Source organism: Suricata suricatta, chromosome 10 (assembly GCF_006229205.1).
Source record: "Suricata suricatta isolate VVHF042 chromosome 10, meerkat_22Aug2017_6uvM2_HiC, whole genome shotgun sequence".
Taxonomy (NCBI): Eukaryota; Metazoa; Chordata; class Mammalia; order Carnivora; family Herpestidae; genus Suricata; species Suricata suricatta.
This window is the reverse complement of record NC_043709.1, coordinates 23,266,901-23,282,461: the sequence shown is the minus strand read 5'-3', so window position 1 is coordinate 23,282,461 and position 15,561 is coordinate 23,266,901. Positions and strand designations below refer to the sequence as shown.

The 15,561-nt window shown below is 37.4% G+C and overlaps 1 protein-coding gene across 2 annotated transcripts in view; it reads left to right on the top strand.

Annotated features, from left to right (window-relative positions):
- The window catches only part of CFAP54 (cilia and flagella associated protein 54), a 279,565-nt gene that overhangs the window by 208,316 nt on the left and 55,688 nt on the right, over positions 1-15,561 (top strand). For both annotated transcript variants that reach the window (XM_029955764.1, XM_029955763.1), the window contains 3 exons: positions 395-488; positions 6,973-7,071; positions 7,607-7,748. In XM_029955764.1, coding sequence (XP_029811624.1) covers positions 395-488; positions 6,973-7,071; positions 7,607-7,748 — 335 coding nt within the window. The remainder of the gene's footprint in view (positions 1-394; positions 489-6,972; positions 7,072-7,606; positions 7,749-15,561) is intronic.

The following is a 15,561-nucleotide window of genomic DNA, read 5'->3' as shown; positions in this document are numbered from 1 at the left end:
TCATGTCTTTTTCCATTTTCATTAGTGTAGGAGGGTAGAAAAAGAAGTCTGATTTTCAAGGCAGTTTCCGTCAGTCTTGATTTTCACTTCTTTAGTGTCTTGTGTGTTGGAACATTCTAGAATGGTATGGATGCTGGGCTTCAGAGCAGCCATGCTATGGAGTGTTGCCAGCACAGGACAAGTAGAATGCTCAGCTGTCTTCAAGAGCTTCCCATCTCAGTAGGAAGGAAGGTGCTGCTGTCTCTGCCAATGGTGTTGTGAAAAGAAGGTGTGAGTTTGGGACAGACCCTGGTTTTGTCTATTTTTACCTTTCATTAGCTCAGAAATTGTGGAAAACGATGCAAAATGACTATGAGTGGTGAAGCTATTTAATAAGTACAGTGTATCATTTTAGGTTGATAAGAGACTCCTACTTAGAAACGGCCTTATTATTTTTACATATGAGGAAGCCAAAAGACAAACTTTCATCATCACCATTAACAGTTAAGGTAATCAACTATTTTGTTAGAAATCTTAAGTTAATTGCCTTTGAACATGCTATTTTGATAATTCTGTGCTGTTGAAATAATGAGACTGATTTTCTTGTATAAGTCAGAAAAATTCATTTATTACTTTATAGTCACACTCCTGTTTAGATACTTATTTGGATGTTTTATATAAGGCTCTGGAAATGGAGTTCCTGTGGACATTTTTGCCTGTTAAAATGTTATACATGAAATGTAGGTGTATGTAAATACTCTAAGGTATTAGTATTAATCAGGAAACTCTAGGAAATGATATATTGGTTAAGCAGATGGAAAAGTAAGATGTTAATTACTGATATGGCATACTAACAGTCACTTTTTGATAGAGTCACTCACTCATTTATCACATACCTATTGAACACTTACTATGACCCAGACAGCATTCTGGAAGGTTATTAAGCAGTGATTAAGACAAACTTAGTCCTTGTTCGCATGGAACTAGTTTTCAGTAGACGGAGAGAGACAATAAACCAGTTAAGAAAAAAGCAAGAGGAAGAAATCTTGGGGGTCAGGGAACGATGCAGGGAAAGAAAAGAAGGAAGGAGGGTTGGTTTAGCTAGTGAAATTGGAGATTAGGAAAGAACTTGGGTTGATGGGATTGTGAATGACGTGGTGGGAAGAGGTGGGATTTGTTGGATGAGGAGGGGGCGTGCAAAGAGTCACAGGGGCACGCACCATCTAGAGCGGTGCTTCCAGACTGAGAGGCAGAGGCATCCCTGGGGATCCTGTGAAAGTGCAGAGTCTGATTCAGTAAGTCAAGGATGGGGTGTGAGATTTGGCATTTCTGCTGGTCTGTGGGCCACACTTGAATTCCAGGGGTCTAGACTGAGGGAGAGCCTGTGGGCAGGACATGGGTGCTTTGGAGATACATGAGTCTAGTAACTTTTAATTTTTAATTAATTCATTATTATTATTTTGTTTTAGACAGAGAGAGACCATGCGAGCAAGGGAGAGGGGGTTGGAATCTTAAGTAGGCTCTGCACTCAGCATGGAGGCCACTGTAGGCTTCAACCACCACCCTGGGATCATGACCTGAGCTGAAATCAAGAATCAGACAACCAGCTGAGTCTCCCAGGTGGCCCAAGCCCAGTAACTTTTAGTTTTTACTTTTTGAACTTCAGTAGGCTTTTTAGAATTCATCCCAGTTAAGTGACCCCTTGACCCACCAATAGATTTGTTTAGAAAATTTTGGTGTCAAATCTCTAATTTTTGAGACAACATAGACATGATTTAAAACCTTTAGGCAAATTGGCTTTCAGTCAGTTGAATTATTCATATGGTAGCTGCCTTGGGTGGATATGGCAGCCCTTATTTTATTTTCTCATCAAAGTGATTACACAGAAAACTTACTTTTTATGGTGTGATAAACATGTTTGTTTCTAGTAAGAGGAAACAAAAATCTTTGTTTCCAGAGCAAGTAGCAATGCAAATTAATAGGATACTAGGATAATAATATATCACCTTTTTGGCCTTCACTAGAACAGTGTTTATAATTAAGAGCTTGAACAAGGTAGAATTTGAATGAAAAAAAAATAGCATAATTCCATACACTATCACACTATTTTTCTCATATCCTGACACAATATAAATATTTTAGCAAGTCATACAATTACTAGAAACACAGAAAACAGCCAAAGAGAAGCAAAAATTTATCCAGACACATTCAACCATTGAAATATCACATTAGAAGTTTGTCCTTAGAAGACAATGCTTTATAAACCCTAAAAGAAAGTGCTATATTGGGGCCCCTGGGTGGCTGTCGGTTGAGCATCCGACTTCAGTTCGGGTCATGATCTCACAGCTTGTGGGTTCGATCCCCGTGTCGGGCTCCGTGCTGACAGCTCAGAGCCTGGAGCCTGCTTTGGATTCTGTGTCTGCCTCTTTCTCTGCTCCTCCCCATTTATGCTCTGTTTCTCTCTGTCTCAATAATAAAGAAACATAACAAAAAATTTTTTAAAAAGCGCTACTGCTTCACTCATATGGAGAGTCCGCATAGCAGAGTGATCATGGCACTGGTCTCAGTTTGAATCCTGGCTTCATGACATGATAGCAGTGTGGCTGGGGCCTTCCTAAACCTGGGTTCCTCATCTGTGAAATGGAGGTGATGATGGAGGTAGGAGAATTAACAAGATAATAGATGTAGCACATAGTAAGTACTCAAAAAGGCAGGGAGAACTTTAGCTAAATACTTACATGTTATCTTTCTAAAGTATTTTGTATATAGTAGGTATTCCATAATTATTTTTTAGTTAAATAGAATTGACTATGTTATGAACATTTCTTCATGCATTAACCAAAGACTTATCGAGTACCTAACGTATGCCAGGTATGTTAGTTTCTTTCCCTAAGAAGCATAGATGAGCAGGGGGAGACATAATTGTATCAAAATCTAATGAAAAGGGGTACCTGGGTGGCTCAGTTGGTTAAGCTTCAAACTTCATCTCAGGTCATGATCTTGTGCTTCATGAGATCAAGCCCCACGTCAGGCTTTGTGCTAACAGCTCAGAGCCTGGAGCTTGCTTCAGATTCTATGTTTTCCTCTTTCCCTCTCTGCCCCTTTCCTGCTCACACTCCATGTGTCTCTCCCTTTCTCAAAAATAAATAAAAGTTTAAAATTTTTTTTTAAAAATCTAATGAGGACTATAATCAAAATATGTCAAGGTAGAGAAGTAGAGCAAAGTATAAACATTCTGCTTTGGGGGAATGCTAGAGAAAGCTTCCTAGATGAGATGAATTTTGAAGAATGACTAGAAGTTTACCAAGTAGTTAAGCAGCAGGAAAATAGTCAAAGAAAGAGATTATTAGAAAGCACATATATTAAAAATGGATTTATTAAGGTATGATACACATTCATGAAGTTAACCTATTTTCAGAGTGGCGTTCACAGATGTTTAGTAACTTTACAGAGTTGTGGAACTCTCATCACCATCCAGTTTTAGAACATTCCCATTATTCCAGAATGATCCCTAGTACCCATTTGCAGTCATTTCAGGCAACCACGAATTTGTCTTCTATCTCTATAGATTTGCCTTTTCTGGATATTTCATATAATGGGATTTCATATAAATGGAATGATACAATATATATTGTTTTATGCCCTCTTCTTTCACTTACCATTATGTTTTTGAGGCTCACCATGTTGTAGCATATACAGTACTTTTTTCCTTTTTGTTGTTGAATAGTACTCTCTTTTTTGAATACACAGTATTTTTTTGTCCATTCAACAGTTTATGGACATATGAATTATTTCCACTTTCTGGCTATTTTGATTAATGCTACTTTGAACACTTATATATAAGTTTTTATGTGATGCATGTTTTCAGTTCTCTGGGGGTGTACATCTAAGAATGGAATTGCTGGATCATATGCTTACTCTCTGTTTAGCCTTTTGATGATCTGTCAGATTGTTTTCCAAAGTAGCTGTACCATTTTGTATTCCTGTGAAGAGTGTTTAAGGGTTCTAATTTCTCCACAGTCTGACCAACACTTGTTATTATCTATATTATTGATTGTAGCCATCCTAGTGGAGGTGAAGTGCATTTCTTACGGTTTTGGCGTTCCTTTCCCAGCTGGCTGATGATATTGAGATTGTTTCAGGTGCTCATTGATCATTTCTATATCTTCTTTGGGGAAATGTTTATTCAGATCCTTTTCTTTTGATGTAAACTGTTTTGTCTTTTTTTATTGCAAATTTTAGAAAAGTGTATTCTAGATTCAAGTCCCATATCAGATATATGATTTGCAAATATTTCCTCCAGTTGGTAGCTTGTCTTTTTCTGTTGTTAATAGTGTCTTTGGAGACAAAAAGAGTTTAAAATTTTAAGGAAGTCCAATTTATCATTTTTCTTCTTTTATATATTATGCTTTTGGTTGCATATCTAAGAATTCTTTGCCTAAACCCAGATGTTGAAGATTTTCTTCTATATTTTCTTTTTAAAGTTTTATAGTTTTAGTGTTTATGTTTAACTGTGATCTATTTTGAATTCATATTTGTGTGAAGTGTGCAAAGATCTAAATTCATCTTTTGCACATAGATATCCAATTGTCCCAGTTCCAGTTGTTGAAAAGAATGTCTTTTCTTCATTCAGTGCCTTGGCACCTTTTTCAAAAATTAGTTATTCATAAATGTAAATGTTTATTCCTAGACCACCAATCCTATTCCATTGATATGTAAGTCTGCCTTTACTGGGGTGTCCACCCTCGTGGTTACAGTAGCTTTCAGTAAGTTTTGAAATTGGAAAGTGCATGTCCTCAACTATGTTCTTTCTTTTCAAAATTTTTCTGGTTACTTTGAGTCCTTTGCATTTTCATATACATTTTAGGATTTGCTTGTCAATTTCTGTGATGAAAACAAACAGAATTTTGGTCGGGATTGTGTTAAATCTCTAAATCAATCTGGGGGCATTAGCCATCTTAATAATATTGATACTTCCAATTCATGAATATAACCTGTCCCTTCATTTATTTAGATATTAGTTAATTTTTCTCAATAACGCTTTTTTACTTTTCAGTATAGAAATTTTGCACATTTTTCTTAAGCTTATTTCTATTGTGAGTGGAATATTTTCTTTCATTTTTAGATTGTTCATTGATGATACATAGAAATACAATTGATTTATGAGTATTGAGTTTTGTGTCCTGTGACCTTGTTATAGGTGTGTGTGTGTGTGTCTGTTTGTCTGTCTTAGGATTTCCTACATATAGGATCATGTCTTCTGCAAACAAATATAATTTTACTTCTTCATTTCCAATCTAGATGCATTTTTCATTTTCTTGTTTGTTTGCATGAGCTAGAATCTCATCCACAATGTTAAACACTTCCTTCATCTAAAAAAATACCCATCATATTCTTGTCCACATTTTTCCATTCTGAACTCAAGCCCAACCTTCTCAATAAAGCCTCCCTCTCAATTCAAAATGAGCTTTCTTTTTTAAATGTCTGTGTCACTAATTGTTCAGAATGTAAGCATTATAGTTATTTAATGTTATTGTGTATTCTTCACTTAATACCTATTACTATTGTTTCCAGAATTTAAATAGGTAAATTGCCCAAACTTCCAATAGTCAGTAAGCCCAAGGGCTACCTCAAAGCCTAAGTGGTTTCATTACAGCTAATGAGTAGGGTCTTCATATTTTGGGCGAGGGCTGTATTGCTTACATTCTCCATGGGCAGACTTCTCCTGGTGTCAATTACCTCCAACCGGTCTTAGCTCTTGACCTAGGCTAGGCCACATTTGCACATCATATTTCCTGCTTAGGCATCAGCACTATTCATTGACTTTCTTTTTCTTGGGAGTCCTGTAGCCAGAAGTAAAAGAAAAATATCTTTGTTATTGTTTGTTTTATTCTGCAGTCTTGTTGAAGATTAAGGAATTAGCCAAAATATGAACATCAAAATATTAGAACCAAGCAGTCTAATTGAATAGTTTTATCCATATTAGTTAAATCTTAAGAATTGACTATTAACACTTATTTTAACTATCTTTAAAAATGTTAAACAGGCAGATACTACATTGCTAATAGGGTTTCTTTCTGTTATTTTTTGTAGTATTGACTTATGTTTAAAAAACTGAATACACACACACATAGTAAACAAGTATCTTCATTCATTGTTGTTTTTGCTATTCTATGGAACTTTACAATCACATCATCCCTCTAATAGTTCCCTAGTTTGAGGGCACCTGGGTGGCTCAGTCAGTTAAGTGTCCAACTTCAGCTCAGTTCATGATCTCACCGTCCGTGGGTTCAAGCCCTGGGTTGGGCACTGTGCTGACAGCTAGCTCAGAGCCTGGAGCTTGCTTCAGATCCTGTGTCTCCCTCTATCTCTGACCCTCCCCTGCTTGCACTGTCTCTCTTTTCTCTCAAAAATAAAAACATTAAAAAATATTTATTTTAAAAAATAGTTTTCTACTTTGAAAAATGATAGCAAATACCTATCAGAAAGCTTTAACTAATATTCTTATTTCTGACATTCTTATACAATGTATTCAACTTATAAATCATCTATTAAAAAGGCTAATATCATTTTAAGTAAATACTTTCCTTAAAATACCATCTGTGTTTATTTTATTGGTATTCAAATCCAATGTCATTATAAACAATTAAAAGATGATAAAAAATAATCACCCTTAAGACCCATATTAACCACTGTTAATTTTCTTTGCTTGTGTATACAGGGAATATATGTATATACCTATCTTTTTAAAAATAGTATCGTACTTTGCACACTATTTTGTAACCTCTACTTTTCTTTCTCCAGTATACTTTGAACATCTTTTCATGTCAACACATAAAATACCTACATACATTATTCTGTTTTTTACATTATTATTCTTAATGGCTACATAGTGTTCCACTGAAATGTCATTTTCAGAGAATGAGAAAATTTGTCATGAAACTTAATGAACTTTATTTATCTTTATCATAACATATGTGCCATATTTTTTAGGCTCCTACCAGAAGGCTTAGTTCTGTTAAAGAACCAACAGTAAATACATTTGAAATGTACAGTTCACTAGCCTGGACTGTGATAAGAGCTGCTGCCCAGGTTTGTGTGATTTTTATTTAAGCTTTCTTTTTACTGTCCTATCTGTATCTCCTACCTACTAGCTGTTACGAGAACATAATGTATCTAGACAAGAAAATGGAAAATTCACATTCTTTAGGATTTACGCCAATGATGTTTCTTTGAGAAGATTAGGAATGCTCCTTATATTTGTTGTGTTTTTAATCTTTATTAGCCAGACCTGGCTGTGTTTGTTTCAACTTCTCTCTAATGAAAGTATCGACAGATACATATGTGCACATATGACATTTTGGCAAATATCTTTCACAGCTAGGTAAGGGAGCCTATTTAAAGTGACTCATACATTAATTAAATTGTCAACAGTAATGATTTGTTTGACAATGATATATACTACATGTTAAGGATCACATGGTGTTTTCCAGATTGTCTTTATTTTTTCTTCCAGTGTATATTGAATATGATTTTATGAATTCACTTTTTCACGTGGTGTGCATAATGGATAATCTATGAATCAGAAAGCTTACATTTATGAATTCTAATTATGCATTAATTTTAGGTCAGTGAAGCTGTGCTGGCAATTAATCTACTTATCGGAAAGAAGGACGCTAGAACTGATAAAGTCAGCCAAGGGGTCTTACCAAACATCCCTGAATTTGCTACTGTGGATCTTTTGTCTTCATATACGGATTATTTGCTTGGTATGTTTGAAATGTCCAGGCATTTTATAAAAACTTGATATAAGTAATGCATAATCAACTTGCAAATATTTCACCACACTAACTTGTTGGGTTTTAGCTCAGAGAGCAGAATGGCGGGAGGAACCTCAGGGGGAAGATAGGGCTCCTGCAGCCTCATTGCCAAAACAAAGGGGCTTCATATCATAGTATGTACGTCCACATTACTCAATCAGCTGCTGCGTTTTCAGATGCAGGGCTCTGTGAAAAATGGAATTTCCTTCTGTCGGTTTATTTTCCAGTTCATGCATATCAAATGAGGCCTTTTGGAAATATTTAGTTGTAGATCCTTTCTGATCCCCCAAAATGTGTGCTCACCCTTGTAATCTCATGTAGCTCTGTTTTCTCATAGTTATTTTATATTTGTGTGTGTGTGCGTGTGTGTGCGTGTGTATGCATGTATGAGGATGCACATGGGTGTACATGTCTGAACTCTTTTTCTCATTCAGCTATCATCAATTTCCTGAGGGTAGGGACTTTATTTGATTTGCCTCCCTAACTACCGAAAATCACACATTACTTGCATATTGCAGGCATTTGTAATTGTTTTTTTAAATTTTTTTAAATTTATTTTTTGAGAGAGAGACAGCACAGGTGGGAGAGAGGCAGAGAGTGGGGGAGACACAGAATCTGAAGTAGGCTCCAGGCTCTAAGCTGTCAGCGCAGAACCTGACGTGGGGCTTGAACCCACGAACTGTGAGATGAAATCAGAGACCAAACCAACTGAGCCACCCAGGTGCCCCTTGTAATTGTTAAATGAATTAATGAATAAGAGGTTAGAATTTGAACTTTATCTCACCATTATTTGTTTTCTTCTCTTTTACAACTCCTTTGTCAGTAAACTGTAATATTAACCTCCAAATCAGATCAGCAGTAATATATTTAACATTCATTTATGTGTTTGTCTATTCATTCATTTGAAAAATAGTTATTGAGTGCTTCTTGTATACTGAGCACTTGGGTGGTGTGAAGATGTAAGGTGTTGGAGTCTTACTTCCAGGTTGACATTTCAGTAACAACAATAATTTTCCTTGCACTAGGCGAGCATTGAGCCAACTGGGATAACTGGTGGGGGCGGGAGCGATCTTCCGAAAGCCCGCTGAAAACACATCCACAGGCAGCAGCTTACTCTGCTGAAGTGTTAAGACAACTTTAGCCAAAGGATTAGTGTCTGAAACTTTCCTAGCAGACTGATAATTAATTCATGTTGCCGATTTCCCTCACGTCAGTATTTGGGAAGAGGTGCCGAATCCCCTCCTGACTGCTACAAATATCGGACAGCAAAGAACTTTATATTATAATGAATTGCTAAAGGGCAACAGCAACAAATAAAACTTGTTAGATTTTCCTTGCATTAGCATAAATGAGCATCCCGGGAAAACCTCCTCAGTAATCTCACCTTCACTAGCATTGACCTGTACTCGAGGTGGTGACCGATAGCCATTGTTTTTGTGTATGGAGGACTGTATCAGATATTTATGTCCGGAGGGAAGGAGGAGTCCTAGAAAACATCAAGAAAGTGAGTCTTGCCTTCCGTGAGCTTCCAGTCATCAACAGTCAGAACAGGGACACACTTTGAAATTATATAGAGATACATCTTTTAAGAGGACCATATTAATGGAAGCAGATTAGGCTGAAGCTGGACACAGGCAGGATGGGCGTATTAGTTAATTAGAAACATTTTTTTTTCTGGAACAAGTATATGGTGGGGCAGAGACATGGGTAATAGAGTGGAGAGAAAGCACACTTTCTCAACAGAGCAATTGGCAGTCAGAGAAGCACGATGAAAGAATAGACTATTCATGTGTATGTGAACCATAATAGGCCAGTATGTGCACCAGAAAGCTACTGTATGATGTCTGCAGAACAAGAAGATCCTTGAGTGATTCACCTGGTCCAGTTTATTGAGGTTTTCTCTACACTGTCTTCTAGGAATAGAGACCCTGAGATGGTGATACTGGCAACATAAGATCATATTTAGATTCAATGCAAAAAAACCCATTTATTAGATACCTTCTTTGGGCCTAGTTGTATTTAAATATACTTATCTTTTTGTCTTGATTTTCTTGTGGCTTTAATAAAAAATTCAGCTGGGATAAAAATTGTTAAATTATGTAAGACACTTTGAATTAAAAGTACCATTTAGGACTCGTGGTCCAGGATTCAGCCTCTCACAACTAAATGCACTTGCATATAGAAAACATAAATGTATGTCATGTGAAAACTAATGCCAGTGAACCTATGGTCAGGACATACAAAGAGAACTGTGGAGCCAAATCCAGGATCACAACTGACCTTTAATATATACTCTGCCTCTTAAAACAGAGAAAACCTTGCAGGCTGAAAAAAAAAATAGGATTTGTTCTTTCCTTACTGCCTTGCCCCTGGTTGAGAAACATAGGGTCAATACCAACTACAAACTGGGATGCCATTCCTCTGCCACAATCCTGATGTCTTGTATTCCTCTGAGACCCAACACTCCCTAGCTGGGGGCCTAGGGAGACACAGTGCAGCCTCAGATCCCAAATTATCACACTACTTACAGGTTAGAATGGAGAGAAGTCATTTATGCTAATAGCAGCGATGTGTGTGTGTGTGTGTGTGTGTGTGTGCGTGTGCGCACGTGCGCGTGTGTGCAGGCATGCACGCGTATGTGTGTGTACATGCTCTGTATCAGAGTATTAGCAGTTGAGACAATTGGGAGATGAGGAGAACCATTTTCAGTGAAACAGAGCTGTTCTGGCCCAACACCTGCAAGATTCTAAAAATTTCATTCAGAGCTTTATACTTTGATCACTTAAATCTGAGAAGGAACAGTCTCTTGATCAAGAGCAGAGTGTACACATTCTCCTCCCTCTATTATCAGACACCAGGTGTGAAGAGATTCTTTATTCAAGACCGAGTCAACAATGAAAAATAAGAAACAACAGAATGCACCTGTAAGAAAACATTGCCAGACAAGCACAATGAAATGCCATCTTGAAGACTCAGAGGAAGATTGACACTTCAGGGAGCCAAAAGAAATGTAACAAGATCATTTGGAACCCTTAGCAGGCACCAAACAGTCAAAGACAGATACAAGAGCGGAAAGCTGTAAGGCAGCAAATGCTAGATAATAGTGGGACTGGTGTGTCCAGATGCTATGTGCCACGGCTCTCTTCTGTGATTTCATTTATCCTTTAGGAAAATCCCATGGGAGTGTCATTATGCATAAGTATTAAATGAAGAAATGTCCTAAAGAGAGGTTATGTAACTAGGATAATTTTCTACTGCTGATGCAAATCCTGATTTATCCGATTCTATAAACTTTTTAAAAATGTTTTTATTTATTTTTGAGAGAGATAGAGAGAGAGAGCGTGCGTGAGCAGGGGAGTTTTAGAGAGAAAGAGAGACACAGAATCCAAAGACAGGCTCCAGGCTCTACGCTAGCTGTCAGCACAGAGCCCGATGCAGGGCTCAAACCCATGGACTGCAAGATCATGACCTGAGCCAAAGTCAGGCGCTTAACCTACTGAGCCACTCAAGTGCCCCTATCTGATTCTAAAAGCTTTGCCCTTGATCACTGTGTTGGGTGTGATAAGAAAGTATTACTAGGAAATCAAAGTGCAGAATTAATGCATCACCCTTTTGGATTGAGCTGACACAAAAGATACTTTTGCCCTCCCCAATCCAAATGTGTAACACAAGGTCGGATAAAACAGAACCAAAATTGTTTTAATTTATAGCTGAGCATGAATCATGAAAGGAAGATCTCAAGTTACCAAAGTGAATGGAATGATTCTAAGCAAGGGCTGAAGGTGAGGACCTTGTTGACGAGGGAACTGCTAGGACTGGGACTTGAATGCCTGGGCAGAGAGGGGTCTGGGAGAAGGGCCCGGCACGTAGGGAAGGTCAGGACCCCTCTAACTGCATAGGACTGAGCTTCAGAGTGGGCTTGGCAAGTTGAGGACTAGAAACACATTGCCCACTGGCTTGAGTAGATGCAGAGAAACATGCCAAGGGCCTGTCAGGGCCAAAAATGAGTCACTTGGGAGAAGTCAGAACCCCACCTGCGTTTGTAAGTTGGAATTCTCACCACTTGAACGATGCAGGGAAATGAGCATAAATACTGACCCAGAACCAGTGAAACCCATGCAGCTCTGGCTGCGACTGGAGGGAAACTATTGCAAAGGGACCCACCTCCCACAGAATTTGTTCTGAAGGTAAATGTATGGTGCAGATTATACCCGGACAAATTCTGGCATCACTTTTGGATTATAAAGAAAAAGAAAATCATTTTGAGCATTCAATCAGAAAAAAGTGGACTTTCTAGAAAGAAAGAAGAGTTGAACTGGTCTTAAATTTCTACTGTGACATTAAAGACCAGACAACATTGGTCAAATATATACAGAGGCTCTTTTGTTCTTTTAATTTAGTTCAATTTTTTACATAGGTAATTTGTTCTCAAGAATCAAAATTCAAAAGATCTCAAAGGGCATGGAGAGAAAGTCTCCCTTCTGTCTTTTCTGCAAGTGACTGAGTTGTCTTCAGAGACAATTGATTTTGTCATTGTATGGTGTCCTATGTTTGCTGTAAGGAACAACCACGATTTAGTGGTTTAACACAGCACAAGGTCTATCTTCCAGTTCTGGAGGTCAGAAGTCTAAAATGGGTCTCATTGGGCTAAAATTAAGGTGTCAGCAGAGTACTTCGGGAGGCGTTAGGGGAGAATCTGTCTCCTTGTGTTTTCCAGCTTCCGTGGCTTGTGGCCCCTCCCTACATTTTCCAATCTCTCTGACATACTCTCTCTCTCTCTCTCTCTCTCTCTCTCTCTCTCTCTCTCTCTCTCTCATGTCGGTTTTCAATGTATAAGGACATCTAGGATTACACTAGGGGTACGTGGATGCCCTAGGATAACTCCCCCTCTCAAGGTCAGCTGACAGGCAATCTTAATTCTATCTGCAACCTTATTTGTCCTTGGCCTGTAACCCAACATAGTCACAGGTTCTGGGGGTGAGGACATGAACATCTTTACAGAACCATTATTCGGCTACCATAATCCATTTTCTAGGTTCCATACCAGAGATACACATGCTTATGCAAACTGCTGAGGTTTCATTGGAGAGAACAGAATCCACTCCAACTTATTCAAGCAGAAGGAGATTTATTAAGACTTTCAAAATCCCTGCAAGGACTAAAGAAATACATTCTAGGTTGAACATCCTGACTAATAGACACAAAATTAGGCCACCAAGGGAACTCCAGGTTTTTGTTTTGTTTTTAAAAAGTGTCTTAGTCTGCTAACACTGCTATAACAAAATACCACAGACTGGGTAGCTTAGAACAACAGAAATTTATTTCTCACACGTGTGGAGGCTGGGAGTCCAAGAACAGGGTGCCAGCAGGTTCAGTATCTGGTGAGGGCCCACTCTCTGGTGTCTAGATGATGGCTTCTCGTGTGGGAGAAGGGGCTAAGGGTCTCTCTGGAGCCTCTCAGTACTCATCCCATACATGAGGGCTCCAGTGTCATGAGCTCAGCACTTCCCAAAGGCCTCACCTTCTAATATCATACTGGGGATTAGGATTTCAACATGAGTTTGGGAGGAGACACAAACATTCAGACTAGAGTATAAAGGAAGCTGTAGAATCAGGAGTTGCCTGCAAAGTGAGGAGCCTTTGCTCAGACTGCAGCCTCAGGAGCTACATGGCCTCTGCCAGAACCCACACCAGCAAGAGAAATGCTTTGAATCCTGTCTCCTGCACCGCCTGGCACAGTGCCAACTTCAACTCCTACACAAATGCATGGGATTCACGACACCTAAATCCTATGCAGAGCCCTAGCCACAAGGAAATCTTGCAACCATTGTTTTTATCTTTGTAACTTCAATACAGGCAGGCACATTCAGGGATTAGGATGGATGTTTTGTGAACCGTATGCTTGCATACACTAATACACTGATATGTTTTTCCCTATACAAATACACTTAATATAGCATAAATATTAGTGCATGCATTTATGTTCTTTGCTCTTTTTCCCTCAACTTAATATAAGTGTATCTATTTTTTCCAATCAATACAGTGTCTTTTTTTATTGTTGCATAATAATCCTCTATAAGATGTGTCATAGTTAATTTAATTAGTCTTTTGATAGATTTTTTTTAGGTTGTATCTACTCTTTTGCTATTACATACAACTCTACTATAGGTAACATTGTATATATGTAAATATGTGTGCCATTTATATTTATCTATTGACCCAAGAGGTATCATGTATCTGTTGACCTGATTGATATGATGTGTCTATTGACCGAATAGATATACTAGCCTATATACAAAACTTTACATATATATGATATATATGTGTATCTATGAATACACACATATACACACACATGTATAATTTTACAAATAGGCATAGATAATTTTATATAACTGCCAGCAATTAATAAAAGGTCTTTTTTTCCTTACAGTCTTGCTGACACAAGTATATTATAAGCAATTTTTAAACTTTTGTCTATATGGTTAAGTGGGGGGAGAGGATTTCATTTTAATTTGCACATTTCTTGCTAGGACTAAGTTTAAGCATCTTGTGTGAACTTTCTGCCTGTAATTTTTGCTCAGTTTGAAAAATCTCAGTTTTTCTTGAGATGTCTTTTTTTTCATTTCCTTAAGTATTTGTGAAATCCCTTCCTCCCTTTTATAGAAATCAACCCTTTACTTTGCAAATATAGTTTCCAATTATCAGTTGTTATATAACTTTCTTGTGGTGGTTCTATACCCTAAAGAAACTTATTATTTCTAAATAGTATAAATTATTAATCTTTAAAATTTTTTTAAATTGTTTTTATTTATTTTTGAGAGACAGAGACAGAGCGTGAGTGGGGAGGGGCAGAGAGAGAAGGAGACACAGAACCTGAAGCAGGTTCCAGGCTCCTGGCTGTCAGCACAGAACCTGATGCGGGGCCCTAACTCATGAACTGTGAGGACATGACCAGAGCTGAAGTCAGATGCTCAACCGACTGAGCCACCCAGACTAAATTAATCTTTTATATGATAATTTCTGGATTTATGTCAGATCTAGTCCCTACTCTAAGACTATAAATGAGTTCTCCCATGGACTTTTAATAATTTATGGATATCTATTTGGAATATGTAAAAAAGTAACAAATGGACACACATTTAGTTTTTCCAGATGGCTGCCTTATTTCTGTACTTTTTGTTCATTTTCTATTGCTCTGTTCTCTTTAGGCTTCAATACCACACTGTTTTAATTATCATAGCCTTATATTTAATATCTACTAGGACGAGTCTTCACTCGCTAATCTTTCTTATCAAAATTGTTTGTCTTTTATGACTTTTATTTTTTTAACTTTGGAAGCAGCTTGCCTAGTTAAAAAAGTTCTCTTGTATTTTTATGAGTTGCATTACATTTAGGCATTAACTTAGAAATAACTTATATTTCTATGTTATTAAGTCATTTTATGTTCTATATTTTTTATTTCAAGTCTTTCTGTTTTTTAAGTCCCTTAGGAGTGCTTTAATATTTTCTTCCAATTGGTCTTGTACGTTTCTTGTTAGGTTTATTTCTAAATATTTAAATTTTTTATTGGCATTGTAAAATTTTTTTTATTATCTTTCTGCCGGTTGTTGTTTTATGTATGGAGGCTATTGATGACTCTCTATTTCTTTATTATCTTCTGATAGTTTTTTCCTCTTGATTTTTCATAAAGTTTGGGTCAGTACACATTTTCCATAAAGGCACTGATAGTAAATATTTTAGGCCTTGTGGTCTCTGTTGC